The following is a 14141-nucleotide window of genomic DNA, read 5'->3' on the forward strand; positions in this document are numbered from 1 at the left end:
AACAAACACCTGCACCTGTGGTCAGGCAGCCCTCATCACATGAGCACAACCCTCAGTGGCCACACGCACACATGCACATGCACATATGCACACCACCAACAACAACAAAAACAACAGAGCCACATAAAGTGTATGTCAGACCAACCATGCTCCTTTCGTTCCATTTGAACAAATGACTAAATGAAGCATGTTAACAGTGGAATAATCAAAGAAAGAAAGAAAATAAAGTTCCGTTAACACTGTTGTTCAACGTAGCCAGGCTATGCCCTCCTAGTGACGCAACACCTTCAAATTGAGATTTGGAAGTCTATGATAATCTGACTAGTTCAACGTGCCAATTGTTCATGCAAAATTAAAAGACCCAACAAGGTCTTCGCAGGTAATCTTCAACGTAGGTTCTAAGATCAATAGAAATCCCTCTAGAATGACTTCTAGGTCCGAACCTACACACACACACACACACACACACACATACAAAACACACTCAAACACACTCAACAGAATCTGTAAATGGTGGTTAAGCAGGCCGGTTAGCATTGCACTTGGCTGTGAGTGAATCTGGAATTAATTTGTGCATATCTGCGGAAGTCCCGTGCCAGTGGAGGACCGCTCCACTCAGCCCTGCTACACGCAAGGTCTCTCGGTCCCCATGCTTCCCTCTGCTGGGGTCAAACCACCCCCCGCCAACCAACCAACCAAACCACCCCCTACCCCCCCAGCCACACCCCTCCCACCCCTGAATTAGCCTGTGCCCAGACCTGGTGGAGCCAGCCTGGCCGCACGCGTGTGGGCGTGCTCACCCCGGCTTAATCCCGCTGCATCTGATACCCATCTAGTGGTGGGCTAAGTGGGCAGGGCAAGGCAGGCAGGAGGGCAGGCAGGCAGGCGTAAGGGTGCAGGGCAGTGTGCTACCACCACCACTGCTGCAGCTATGATCCATGATGACCCACCCACTGCTGCTCCATCTCTGCACCCACACCCCAGAGCCTGCCCACAGCACACGCCACAGCGCCCACATATGATTGCCTGGGGCGGCCAGGCACACCTAACTTAACTGCCCCGCCTCCATGTGTGTGCGCCTGTGCTGTACTTGTATGTATAAGAGTGTATGTATAGTGCACATGTGTATGTGTGTGTACATACACATCAGTGTGTGCGTGGGTGCTTGCTTGCGGGTGTTTGCGTGTGTAGCGTGGTGGGTGTATGAGAGAGTGCATGTTTATGTATGCGCATGTGTGTGACTGTGTGTGCGTGTATATACTTGAGTGTAGGGTGGGTCTGAATGTGCGTGTGTACAGTATGTGTGTTGTGGATGGCAAGCGTGTATGTGTGTGTACGTGTGCATGTGCACACACACTGCCGAGGCCGGTACTCTGCAGCCACTGAACGGGACTACACCCCCCCATTAAGGCCTCTGTCATGAAGCGCTGTGCGGCGCGGCGTGTTTGTGTGTCCTCCCTACAGCAGTGCATCTCCTCCCTCTCAAGGACACGCTCATTCACTTACTCAGCAGGTCTTTAGCATCAGCTCTGAAGAAGACACTCAGAAGAAACTCAGCAATGTCTACAGAAAGAATGAATGCATCAGAAAGGGGTTCAGAATATTCAGATATAGTGAGTTTCCAGGAGCAGGGTTTGCACTAGAAGTAGCTAGCTGAGGGAAGCTCCTACAAGGCCCTGGCTGAAAGGAGAGTTGTGCAAGAGGGGCGAGGCAAAAAGACAAGGGGGAGCTTCACACACACACACACACACAGGCATGCTCAGGTCAGGGCGGGTCTGAAATGACAGTCATTACGCCGATGGAATGAGAGGTAGGGGTGTGTGTGTATGTGTGTGTGTGTGTGCATCCCTGTGCTCTAGCTATGGTATGAGAGGTAGGGGTGTAGAGTGTTGAGTGGAGGTGTGCGTATGTGTGTGTGCGTATGTGTGTGTGCGTGTGTGTGTGTGTGTGCTTGTGTGTTCTGGCTAGCCGGGCCTCCTGGCTGCGTGCGATTGTGAAAAAAAAAGATTCCATTCGGCAGCCTCACACAAAAGCAAACACACATAAAAGATAAAAGTCTTCCCTCTCCCTCGCCACCACCTCCAAACTCACACGACGCTACCAAACAGGCGAAGGCAAGAGGCGAGCAGGCGAGGAGGTGCAAACGCAAAACGCAGGGGGCTAGTCTGCTTTGGGAGGTCGTAAAAAAAGAGTGCAGCTCAGGCCAGCGTAGCAGTGGCAATCCCCCCCCCCACACACACACACCCTTTTGTCGAGCGCCGGTTTACGGTTCGAGAACACAAAGCAGGAGTAAACAGACATGCAGCAACAGTACACAGCGACTGGCCTGAAAGCACTGTTTAAGAGTTTACCACAGCTTTAATGAACAGCAGCAAACTAAAATATAAAACAATTAACATAAATTGCTCCAACAAGCCAAGAACATGAAAGAAAAACCTTTATACCCAGGCAAAGAGTCAGCAACATGCTCCTCCAAGTATTTTGAAAGTGCACTGTGCATAGCCCTAGATAGTTTCTTCAGTACTAAGACTTCAGCCTTCTGTCCATCCTGTCATGTTCACTCTGCTCTTCTCCCTCTTCAACCTCTTGAAAAGTCCTTTAGTGATGTGTTGCCATCACACCTCTGGCTGGTGCAACCTCCCCCTCCCCCACCACTAGCCAGGTCACACTCAAGTGTGTGGATCCCACCAACCCCAACCCCACACTCACAGCACAGCCGACGCCTGCCAAACGTTCCCACAGACAAATGCCATGCATGTAGGTGAGAATGTGCCAGCTGTGTTGCAACCATTCACAAACCACCCTATAGCCGTAGTCCCCTCACCTCTTCCCCCTCCAGCTTCACTCTCTCCTCCTCCTCCTCCCCTCAAGGTCTCCTCACAGACCTGGATGACCCCCTCCCTCAACCCTCTCCCTATCCTCCTCCTCCTAACCCTCAAGGTCTCCTCACAGACCTGGATGACCCCTCCCTCCACCTTCCCAGTGAGTTCCTCCTCCTAACCCTCAAGGTCTCCTCACAGATCTGCTGATACCATTCACAAACCATCCTACTACTACCATAGTTATCCCACCTCCTTCCACAGTCACCTCCTCCGATCAAGGTCTCTACACGGGATAACTCCCTCTCTACACCCTTCCTCCTCCCCTTAAACCCTCCCCACACACACCTGGATGACCCCCTCCAAATACCTTCTCCCCATCCTCGCAGATCTGCGGACCCTATTTACACCACCATCCACCACAGTTACCTTGAAATCACCTCCTCCCCTCAAACCCTTCCCACAGACCTGGATGACACCCTCCCTAAAACCTTCCCCCCCTCCTCAACTTCTCTGCTCATACCTGCTTACCCTACATTGGTTCCCTCACCTCCCTCCACCTTCCCTGTTCCTCCTCCTCCCCACAGACCTGGATAACTCCATTGAATCACAAATCACCCTGTTGCAGCGCTGCCTACATCTTTGAAAAAGGGATCGTCATTCATCCCGGTAATGTTATCCCAAATGTTTAGTTGTCAGCAGTGATAGGGAAAATGGATTCATCAGTTACAGTCAAGTGCCACATATTCCAAATTATCTTGTTTTGCCTGTCCAATCCAATTCAACCAGGTCATCATTCAACAAGGCAATCGCCTGACTGAATTTAACAGGTGAAACCAAATCATTTTGAATATGTGAGGTAGACTTTAACTAGCGAATCCATTTTTCCCATAACTGGTTATCAGTCCAAGCTCTGAGCAGTTCAATCTCGAAGAAGTCCAGTTGCTCATAAGCAAACTCTTTAGAGCTCCACCTACACGCGCCACGCATGCACACTTCAACTCTACCCCCCATATCCATGTCCTCTGCTCCTCTTCCCACTCCCCACAAACCTGGGGTGAGTTTCTCAAAAGAGAAGTTGTTAGCCTGTTAGCAACTTCGGTAGTTGCCAATGGGAAAATGCATTGAAAACAACAAAGTAGCTAATGTAGTAAGCAACTTTGGTTTTGAGAAATTCACTCCAGAATGGCACTCCCATCATGTTTGACTTCAGTCCACATCTACGGGCAGTCATGGGTGAGCGGTTAGGGCAGGGTTGGGCAATTATTTTGGCCCGAGGGCCGCATTGGGTTTAGAATATTGACCGAAGGGCCGGATACCACAGACAATTTGCCCATTTCAATGATAAAACATAGTGTACGATGACGTAACTTGGCAGCTTGGTTCCTGCACATTGTGATTAAATGTATGTAGATGAAGAGTATGTATTTGGTTAATCTTAAATTCGCAAGACTCTTGTTTTAGGTAGCATTTTAAGAATATTGAGTAACCGTTCGAATTTGGATTTAAAAGTTGTCTTTCTTGTAAAGGCTCTGGGGGCCACATGAAATGGCTCAGGGGGCCGCATGTGGCCCCCGGGCCTGAGTTTGCCCACGTCTGGGTTAGGGTGTCAGACTTGCATCCCAGAGGTTGCCAGTTCGACTCCCGACCCGCCAGGTTGGTGGGGGGAGTAATCAACCAGTGCTCTCCCCCATCCTCCTCCATGACTGAGGTACCCTGAGCATGGTACCGTCCCACCGCACTGCTTCCCATGGGGCGCCACTGAGGGCTGCCCCCTTGCACGGGTGAGGCATAAATGCAATTTCATTGTGTGCAGTGTGCAGTGTTCACTTGTGTGCTGTGGAGTGCTGTGTCACAATGACAATGGGAGTTGGAGTTTCCCAATGGGCTTTCACTTTTACTGTATATGGCTTTTAAAATGCTGACATGAGTTGAACTGGGAACTTCTCTACATCATGCATGTAAATGTACTGCAATTTCCTTTAGAGCAGAATACTTGGCAGTGCACATCGAGGTCAGAGCCGTGCCTAAGGTCTAGCGGGTTCCATATCTCTCGTTCCTTCCTTGTTTTGTTTGGATGCTGCAGGGGTGTTTTTTTATCTTTCTGTTTGACAGCAGAAGATCAAACGTCACACAATTATGCAGCCTTCCCCCCACTGTGTTGAGGGGGGAGGGGAGGGGGGAGGGGTGCGGGAAGCTGGGTCAAGTTGAGGTGTGTGTGTGTATGTGCGTGTATTTGTGTCAGGGGGGAATTTCTCCTTTCATTTTCTATAAGCCCTCCGCATAGGCAATAAACATCACGGGGAGGTGATTCATTGAGTGATCTTGGTTGGTCAGAGAGAGCGCATAGAGCACCGGATGCAGCTTACCTGAGAGACGTGCAATGAAACAAAGTTGACTTCTGTCCCGTCATACAAGTACGAACCCCAGGGCAAACTGCGGCGGCAAAGCCTTCTTGATATAAGTCGTGAAACAAAACACAGAGAGAGACCACACACCATGGCACCCAAACCACCAGTCTCCCTTTCTGGTTCCAGTTATAATTAAGCATGCATTTCAAGTTTGACTGTGCTGGGGGAAGTCCACAGGACTGCAGGGACTGAAGCTTACAGTACATGAAATTAAGCCACTTTGTTACACTTTCAGGAATGAAAATAGAACATGATCGACATACAGCTTTAATGTATCCCCATTATCCACCAGTTTCCCTCAAAAACCTATGGGGTGCATACGTACATGTTTTTTTTAAGTCTTTTTTTACGGTGGGGGAAGGCTCTGTCAATATAGGCAAGGCAGACATCTCTGGCAAACAATTCAGGTCAATGAGTCACCTGGCCACTACATAAACCGGAGCTCCATACCCCTCACCATCACAACTTTCCCCACCCCACCCATCCTCCTGACTCTCATGCCATTCTGACCATGAAGTACTACACACACTTCATCAGGATCATTGACATAAGTTCATGCAAGTGAAGTATCCAACATCACACAATAGTGACATTAGCTGTGCTTGCGCCACCCTGGCGTCTACTTTTTTGAAAACGTAAACAACCCATCACTCGTTGCCTTCTGTGGCCCACTTCCTGTTACGCGGGGCAACCAGAGGCGGCCCATTACCTCAACCTGCACTATCTAGGCTGCGTAGAGGTAACATACAACATAGTTACTTCATAGGCTGCAGCCTTCAGAGAGTGCATCCCAGAGAAAATAAAACCTGCGGTCATGACTCTTTATAATGTTCATTGACCAAAGTTTATGTATGTGGATATTGTATATGCGTCTGCATATGGCGGTGTATGTTAGAGTAAGACATTGTAGCAATAAGCTCCCTCTGAATCCTGCATGCCGTAATTTTGTTCTGACAAAATAAAATTCAAATGACAACTTTCCCTCTAACACACCTGCCTCTTCCTACCTCTCTCCCTCTCTCTCTCTCTCTCTCTTATCTCTCGGCGGAAAGAGACATGAATATAATTACAGCTGTCCAGACCTGAGGGAATTCAACAGGGTAATTTTTTTTCTCCGTCTTCTTCATATTTACAGTTTCTGTCTCTTTAAATAGGTTTCTACACGTTTCTCTAGAGGGTTCTTTCAGGCCAATCCACTTCAAAGTGGCTGTGAACGAGGGGCCTCTTATCGTCATTTGTATTTAAATCAGCAGACTGTCGTTTCCTCCGATCCCGTGAAAAAAAAAACACACACACACACTCAGCAGTGGCATGGCAGAGCCAGAGTGACACTTCCTCCTCCTGTTCCAGCACCTCACCTGGGGCTAGTGAGACTCGTGAGGTATGACGAGAGAGTTTAAGCCTGCATGTGATGTGGCTTCCGAGTGTCCTCCTCGCCAACAGTCCCACAGCTGACTGTAGAACTACCCTCCACTCCACTCCACTCAAGGCACTGCTTTGACCTTCATGAGCTGAATGACTTATTTAAACAGTGCATGGCGCGCACACACACAGAGACAAGCACGCATACACACAAAACCCGCGCAAACACAGACACACAAAGGCACACAAAATATAATGCCCATTCACACTGAAATGCACACAAATGCATAGAGTCTAGCCAGTTTACACCCATTCACAATGGCATTAATGTACTGAGAATGTGAGGTAAAATGAAGTTAATTGAATAATCTTTAATTCTAATAGAAAAACACACTCCTCAAAAGTAATTCACCAGCAAGGGGCAGAGAGAGAGCGAGAGAGAGAGAGAGAGAGAGAGAGAGAGAGAGAGAGAGAGAAAGAAAGAAAGAAAGAAAGAAAGAAAGATAGAAAGAAAGAAAGAAAGAAAGAAAGAAAGAAAGAAAGAAAGAAAGAAAGAAAGAAAGAAAGAAGGAAAGAAAGAAGGAAGGAAAGAAAGAAGGAAAGAAAGAGAAAGAGAAAGAGAGAGAGAGAGAGAAAGAGAGAGAAAGACACAAAAAATGTGAAACACAGAAAAAGCGACGAAAAGAGTGAAAGAATGAAAGAATGGAGGGAAAACAGCTTTTCCTTAAAAGGGGAGCAAATCTTTAGGCTGTGCCAGTCTTATCGTTGTCTGTCAGGAGGAGCACAGGCAAGCAGAGAGCCTCTCCAGTCGAGGCCACGGCCGCCGCTGCTACTGCCGTTGCCGTTGCCGCTGCTGCGGACGGATTACGCAGTCTAAGCCACTGTTCGCTCCATTGTTTACCCACAGACTAAGGGGCTAGTTGTACAAGCCAGTGTCAACACCACTTCACAATGCGAGACAAGGAAACGGGGGGATCCGGGGGGACCTGCAATCCCGGGCTTTAGATGTAATGAATCCTTTTGGTCAAGGGAAAGGGGGGAACCGGCACTTACGCCTGTTTGGCCGCCCGACTCAACTAGGCTCAGTGAATCACAGTGAAATGCAATGCAGCCCCAATGGGACTGCCGCCCGCCATCCAATAAAATAAATAGATTTATCGTTGGCGTACAACACCACAGCAATTACACACGGGGTAGATTTTAATTCCAAGTCAAACTAAAAATTAAAAGGAGGCGATGGATGCTGCATGTTAAACGAGCCTGGTTAACCCAGAAAACGCTGTTGTTGTTTAGAGCTTGTAGCAGGAACTTGTGTCTGACTGGGAGAGCACTGGTGGAGAATGTGGACAAAACTGGCGTCTATCCCCCATCCCACTCTATAAAGCCTGTGGTTATTTGCTTGCCTAAGGAGTGTCCCGCATCCTCTGCGTCTGCCAGTGTGCTGACACTAGTGTGGAGGTGAACAAATGAAGGAGGAGGATTGAGAGTAGACAAACAGGGGAGAAGAGAGAGAGGATAGAGGAGCGTAATGGTGAGGCAAACATGGAGAAGGGTGGTGCAGTGGAGAGGAGAAGCAAAGAGCAGAGGAGAGGAAAATATAGGATTGGAACTGGATCGGAAAGGAGAGCAGAGGGGAGCCGAGATGAGCAGGAAAGCAGGAGGGCAGAGCAGAAGAGGAGGAGAGAAGTGCAGAGGAAAGGAAAGTCGTGAGGAAAGGAGAGCAGAAAAGAGGAAAGTGAAAGGAGAGCAGAGGAGAAGAGAAGGGTTGAGGAGAAGAGACGAGAGGAGAGGATTAGAGTAGGGGCCAACGTTGTGTACAAGAGCAAGGGGAAGCATCTTTGAACAATCCCCTTTAATGACACAATATGCAGTGATAATCCGAAGAATTACACAGACGCACACACATGTGCGCGCGCGCACACACACACACACACACACACACACACACACACACACACACACACACACACACACACACACACACACACACACACACACACACACACACACACACACACACACACACACACACACACACACACACACACACACACACACACACACACACACACACACACACACGCTTACTGAGAACATGTGAATAGTGGGTATAAGTTTGGCAATAATCCTCAATTGTCTAAAAGCATTGTGATGCCCATTGATATCTACAGCAACATGATGTACAAGTCATTCTTCTTGATTCCGTAAAGCCCTTTCACGCCACAGAAGAAAAGGAATTTTAAATGTTTTGTTTTCTGAGATGTCTGATCCCACAGGAGAGACAATGAGTAATTAGATGAAAGGAATATCGGGAAAAATACAAGTCTGTCTCATGGAAAAGCTACCAAACAAAAGCAAGCCTACGTCCTTGTGTCCTTCATCCATGCCCTTTTCAAGCACAATCTAACCACAAAAAAACAGGCAAAGTCAGTCACTGAACTGCAGAAATTCAGAAAATGTTTTCTGAAAAAGTTTGATGTCTTTTATGTCATTTTATTTGGATGATCACTTTTGACAAAGCTATGGTTTCAATGTGGCCATATAGGGGGAGTAATTTGAAAAATGTGGATGTCCATTTTGCCTGTGGAATCATCCTCTATTGTCACTCAAAGGCAGTTTCAGGAAATAAAAGCGGAACACTTTGAGCTGGAAAAAAAGCCACATGGCGGCCACAGTCAACATATTTATGTTCATTCTGTGTTGCGACAGATAATACAGCCGAAACACATTCCCTCATTTGCAGCGCCTGAAAACGTTCCTTTTGTTTCTGAGGCCAATACCCAATCAGAATATACACAAATGTAACCTAAAGATATTACAATTCCGCAGAACCGACAGCAAAGGGACATCTTTTGCGGCCGCCCTTTTCAACAGTGAACAACTGGAGGCCATTTTCTTTTGAGTGCAGACATAACGAGGAAGGGAAACATACATAAACACAGCTAACTACAATACTACAATACTTATAACCAGAATTCTGATACCTCCCCAGAACTATTAGTATAGAAGAGGGATTTACCCAGGTGATTTTTACATGAACGGTTTATGAACCGGAATATTTATGAGTAGTTTTCTTTTCTTACTTTCTGTACTTTGGCTTCCAACAATGTTTCATCACACCCCATTCTATTCAACAATTTCAGTAGTCAAAAAAAAGTAGCTTGAATAGGAAAAACAACACACACTAACTATTTAACTGTTGAATCATAGATTCTGACTCTTCGGTGAGTCTACCATGTCTGCTACCTCAGTGCGTCTCAGTAACCCACATGATGGAAAAGTCTATAACTGTTGGGACTGCATTTCATATTCAATCCTGAACTAGTCTCAATTACTGGAAAAAACCACAACAGTTTTCCTAAATAATTCAGGACCATTTCCTTTGAAAGCCTCGGCATCCTTAGTTAATAAAACAACCAGAAGAGACTTGATCCCTGCATGTGTAAAAACACACTCACACACACACACAATATTCCTGTCGATTTCAAACATTCAAGCAGTGCACACGTTTTACGCTTTCAGTGAATTCAGGGCCCCTTAAATGTGTGCTTTTGTGTGAAAAATAAAACATCATCCACAGGGCAAGATCAAAGCACGGCAATTTACTTTTCACATTGATCTAAGTAAATCCTCACCAACACCACAACACAAACTGACTGTCGGTCTTTCCTGCAACCAAAATGGCCCCTTTTTTCAAGGGTGGCCACAGTTGTGGTGGTGATGTTCATTATGAAGGAGTAGTGTGTTAAAGTGTAACTTACAGATGGTGACACAGATCCGGCGGGGAGGTATGGGTCGGTCAGCATCAGGAATGGATAACCTGAGTACGCTGGTGCTTTGTACATTCCCCCATCCTGCTTAGACACTGGAACACACACACAGACCACACATGTCAGGGTACTCATAAACACTTTTTGTCACACAACATATTGGAGAAGTTCACGGGTGTAGCCAAACGAGTTACTTTTCTTAATCTTCCTAAACTTTCAGGGGTTTCTGAGTATCAACAGTTTAGGTGTGTGCTTCTCCGAAGGCTCAAAGTAGTTTACTGGCAAAGTGACAGTAGAGCACAAGTTACCTGGGCCCTCGTGAAAAATGCAATCAAAGTGTGCACTTGTCTACATGGGCTTTTGTTTATGTCTAGTGCTGCAATGGACTGGGATGTTGATACTTCACAATGTGGCTATAGGCCTATGCGTTTTCAAAGGCAAAAAAAGAAAGTAGGCCTACTATCACTAACAACAACAACAACAACAACAGCAATAACCACAACAGACAGGATGACAAAACAAGTAGGCTAGACAAAGGTGTCTCGTTCATCATGTACTCAGATAAAAGAAAATCTTAACCAACTGTTCAGACTTAACAACTGCAATTCAAAAGAAATATTCTCTCAGAGACAGTTATAGGCCTACATGCTTGGTGAAAACACTACATCACTCAATCCCAAAATATCAATAAATAATAATAATTTAAAAAATATATAGACCTATGGGAAAATTCCTGTTAAAATCAAAATGAGCAGTAGCAGAGAAGTAACATTGGGGCGATTATAGGCTATCCTACACAACACGTACTGTAATGTCAGACATTACTGTTTGAACAACTGCCAAAACAGATGACAAAACATCAAAAGAAAACTTCAAGAATACCGTACCACTGCAACTACACGATTATCACTAAACTGAAACAAGCGGTATATCACAAGAAATAATAACCAACTACATTGACCACTTTTACTACGATTTGAAAACAAACACATTTGGCAAAACTAACATGACATGTCCTGGGTGGGTTATGGGCAGAGAGGATAAGAGCGAGCGGGCACGAGCGGTCAGGTTGCTCCTTACCATCCTCGAGATGTTCTCTGTGTTTTTCGGGGTAAACTCTCTGGTCGTCGTGTTGTCCCCGCCTGACCACCTACAAGAGCCAATGCGGTTATAAACGACAACAGGTTTTAGTAAGTTCATAATCTTTAATATATCCAGAATAGCGGAAAAAAAACAGTTCGTTAACACTACACATGACCGCTTGAAGTTAAGCTCTGTCAACATGAAAAAAAGCGGAGGCTGCGTGCCTCGGACCCACCACTGCGTTGGAGTTCTGATTTATCTCCGATTCATTCACCAAAGACGACTTGAGGTCAGCCAAGTCCCTCTCTGTGAAAGCGTTCTCCTGTATCTTTTCGTCTTGTTCGCCTTCATCCTTGAAAGAAATCATTTCGTCGTTCGCTCCGAGATCATCTCCCCCGCCACTGTTGAGCTGCGGCATTTTGCTTAGAAAAGAAATTAAAACGCTGCAGTTTCCGTTCACCAGCCAGAGGGTGAAAACTTTTTCTCTCCTTAGCTAGTATCCTATCCTCCTCTCAGGAGACACGTGAATACGCGACACAAAACAAAAGTTGTTATGCAGTGTAGGAGCCTCGCAAGTTGAAAGTAATGCAGCCCCGGCAGCAACAAATAGTGCATTTGAGCTGAAGACAAGGCTAGGACTACCAACATCAAAGGGCTCCGACCGAGTGATTGACAGATTCAATGACTTGTTGGGGGTTGTACAATTGTTTCAGCTAAGGGTTCCACTCTTAAAGAGACATCACTTCTCCTCTGAACGCGCGCGCTGGCATTATTCACGAGCTTAACACTTCAGTAAGAAAGAATAGGCTAACTGTTTTAGTAATGCTTGCAAGATATTACTTTCTTCATATGGTTTTTCATTTTGTTAACTTGAGTTAATATTTTCCAATACTGTATCAGGTTTCGGACCGTCTCTGTTAATAAAACGCTCCTTAGTCCAGTCCGGGAATAACCTTTTACGCATGAACCTTTTACGCATGTTATCTGCGTATTTTGTCAGTGTCACTTAGCCCTATCAAGTTTAACCTATCTTTGTTTTGAGGACACAATAGCTGAATTAACACAAGTATTCCTTGTCCCGTTTCGCAGCTTAAAACCCAAAGTAGGCTATCACATGCTTGGTCGTTTCACGAAAATAACAAAACTCCAAAAACTCGGAATGTAGCCTAGTTCAGCAATGTTGTTGGGCAGGCTGCTGTCTTGTCTAACAAATAAAACCGCCTCTTTCCCTCGTTTATTACATATTTATGCATTTTAATGTTGATACAGTTGCATGGTCTTTTTGAATTTTAATTAAGAAATATTTATACTGCTCCATGCTGTGCTGTAATATTTGACTTAATCCATCGACTTGAATGAATGTGATGAGCCACAGCTGGGAAATAGAATTAAATACAAACAGAAAATGTGCCTTGTATTTGCATACGGCTGCATATTTATACAATATCGGCCATGCATATTAATAAAAAGATTAAAATGAGCAGTTTAATGTATGCAAATCTAAATTATGAATGAGTTGTTTAAAGTCCTTGTTTATTCGCCTTGATTAAATATAGACAGCTGTTTTTCCCCAGAACTGGTTTTCTACATCATTTACCTCATGATTTCTTAATGCTTGGAGCATTTCTCCTCACAGTCCTCACATATCTGATCTTTCTCTGATAGTCTATCTGACAGTGCAGTGCAGTACAGTACAGTGCAGTCTTAACTGCTTGTGGAAAAGGCTACTCTTATCACTTCATGATTTCACCTGAATCACAAAATCCTTCTCAGATGCCCCTCAGCCTTAATCAATGTTGACATTTAACTCACCTTCTCCGGCCACCACACACCCTGAACTCCAGCTCTTTGTTGGTTATTGTAAACATTCCTCCAAAAATTGTCCCACACTGCAGTGCTGTCTCTGTGTGTGTGTCTTCACTACAAGAGCAGCAAATGTTTAACTGAAGAAAAAGAGTGACAATGTGACCATGCTTGCTTGCAGCACTCACTGTATTTCCTGGCAAAAGATCTACTGAAGATGAAGGAGACAAGGGGGGCGAGAACAAACCTTTAGGTATGGCCCAAACCGTCATATGAGTGTATGAAAAGGTGTTTTAAAAGGTGGAGTTGACAAACTACTCAGAGTCGTTACATTTACCAAGTATTGAAGAGGCTATTGAAGACCACTGTCAACCATATTCAGGGACTGTGACAATATACTTACACTATACCCTACATTTGTATTACATCATTTTCAGTAGTTTATATAGGCTAGCCTACCTATATCACCAGACCTGACTGAACATCAAAAAATAACCTTTTTAGAAATTAATGGCTGTATATTTTGTAGCATTTTGCTTTATGTTATTCAGGATAATTTCCTCAAACTGGATTAGGAAGTTTAGTCGAAATTAGTGTGCTGATCTGATGATGAGCTCAGCTCTAGCTACAACCAGCTTCAAATGAAATCAGCGACAAATGCTCCTCTGCAACACTGAATGGAGCAATGGACTCTGAACGCCAGGAGTTGTTAACTGCATTATGGCCATCAGCGACTTTGAATCTCTGTATGATGGCTTTTAAAAACAATTAAAAACTCTTTTAGATGCTAGAAATGTTGCCTCCGGAGAACTTTTATGGCCCAAAAAAGGATAGATGGCAGGTCCTAAAAATTATATACTCTGCTTTCTAAATAAACTTCAGGCACATTAAAG

At 45.3% G+C, this 14141-nt stretch overlaps 1 protein-coding gene across 9 annotated transcripts in view; it reads right to left on the reverse strand.

Annotated features, from left to right (window-relative positions):
* The window catches only part of tcf7 (transcription factor 7), a 59581-nt gene extending 46269 nt beyond the window's left edge, over window positions 1-13312 (reverse strand). For 8 of the 9 annotated variants that reach the window (XM_063203914.1, XM_063203921.1, XM_063203920.1 and 5 more), the window contains exons 1-3: window positions 11681-12189; window positions 11443-11512; window positions 10354-10457 (exon numbers count right to left, since the gene is read on the reverse strand). In XM_063203914.1, the coding sequence (XP_063059984.1) occupies window positions 10354-10457; window positions 11443-11512; window positions 11681-11863 (357 nt within the window). In that variant the 5' untranslated portion in view covers window positions 11864-12189. Of the gene's footprint in view, window positions 1-10353; window positions 10458-11442; window positions 11513-11680; window positions 12190-13257 lie in introns of those variants that run through there. The other variant, XM_063203913.1, reaches the window with a different exon arrangement.
* Window positions 13313-14141: the final 829 nt, after the last annotated feature.

Source organism: Engraulis encrasicolus, chromosome 7 (assembly GCF_034702125.1).
Source record: "Engraulis encrasicolus isolate BLACKSEA-1 chromosome 7, IST_EnEncr_1.0, whole genome shotgun sequence".
In the NCBI taxonomy this organism is placed as follows: Eukaryota; Metazoa; Chordata; class Actinopteri; order Clupeiformes; family Engraulidae; genus Engraulis; species Engraulis encrasicolus.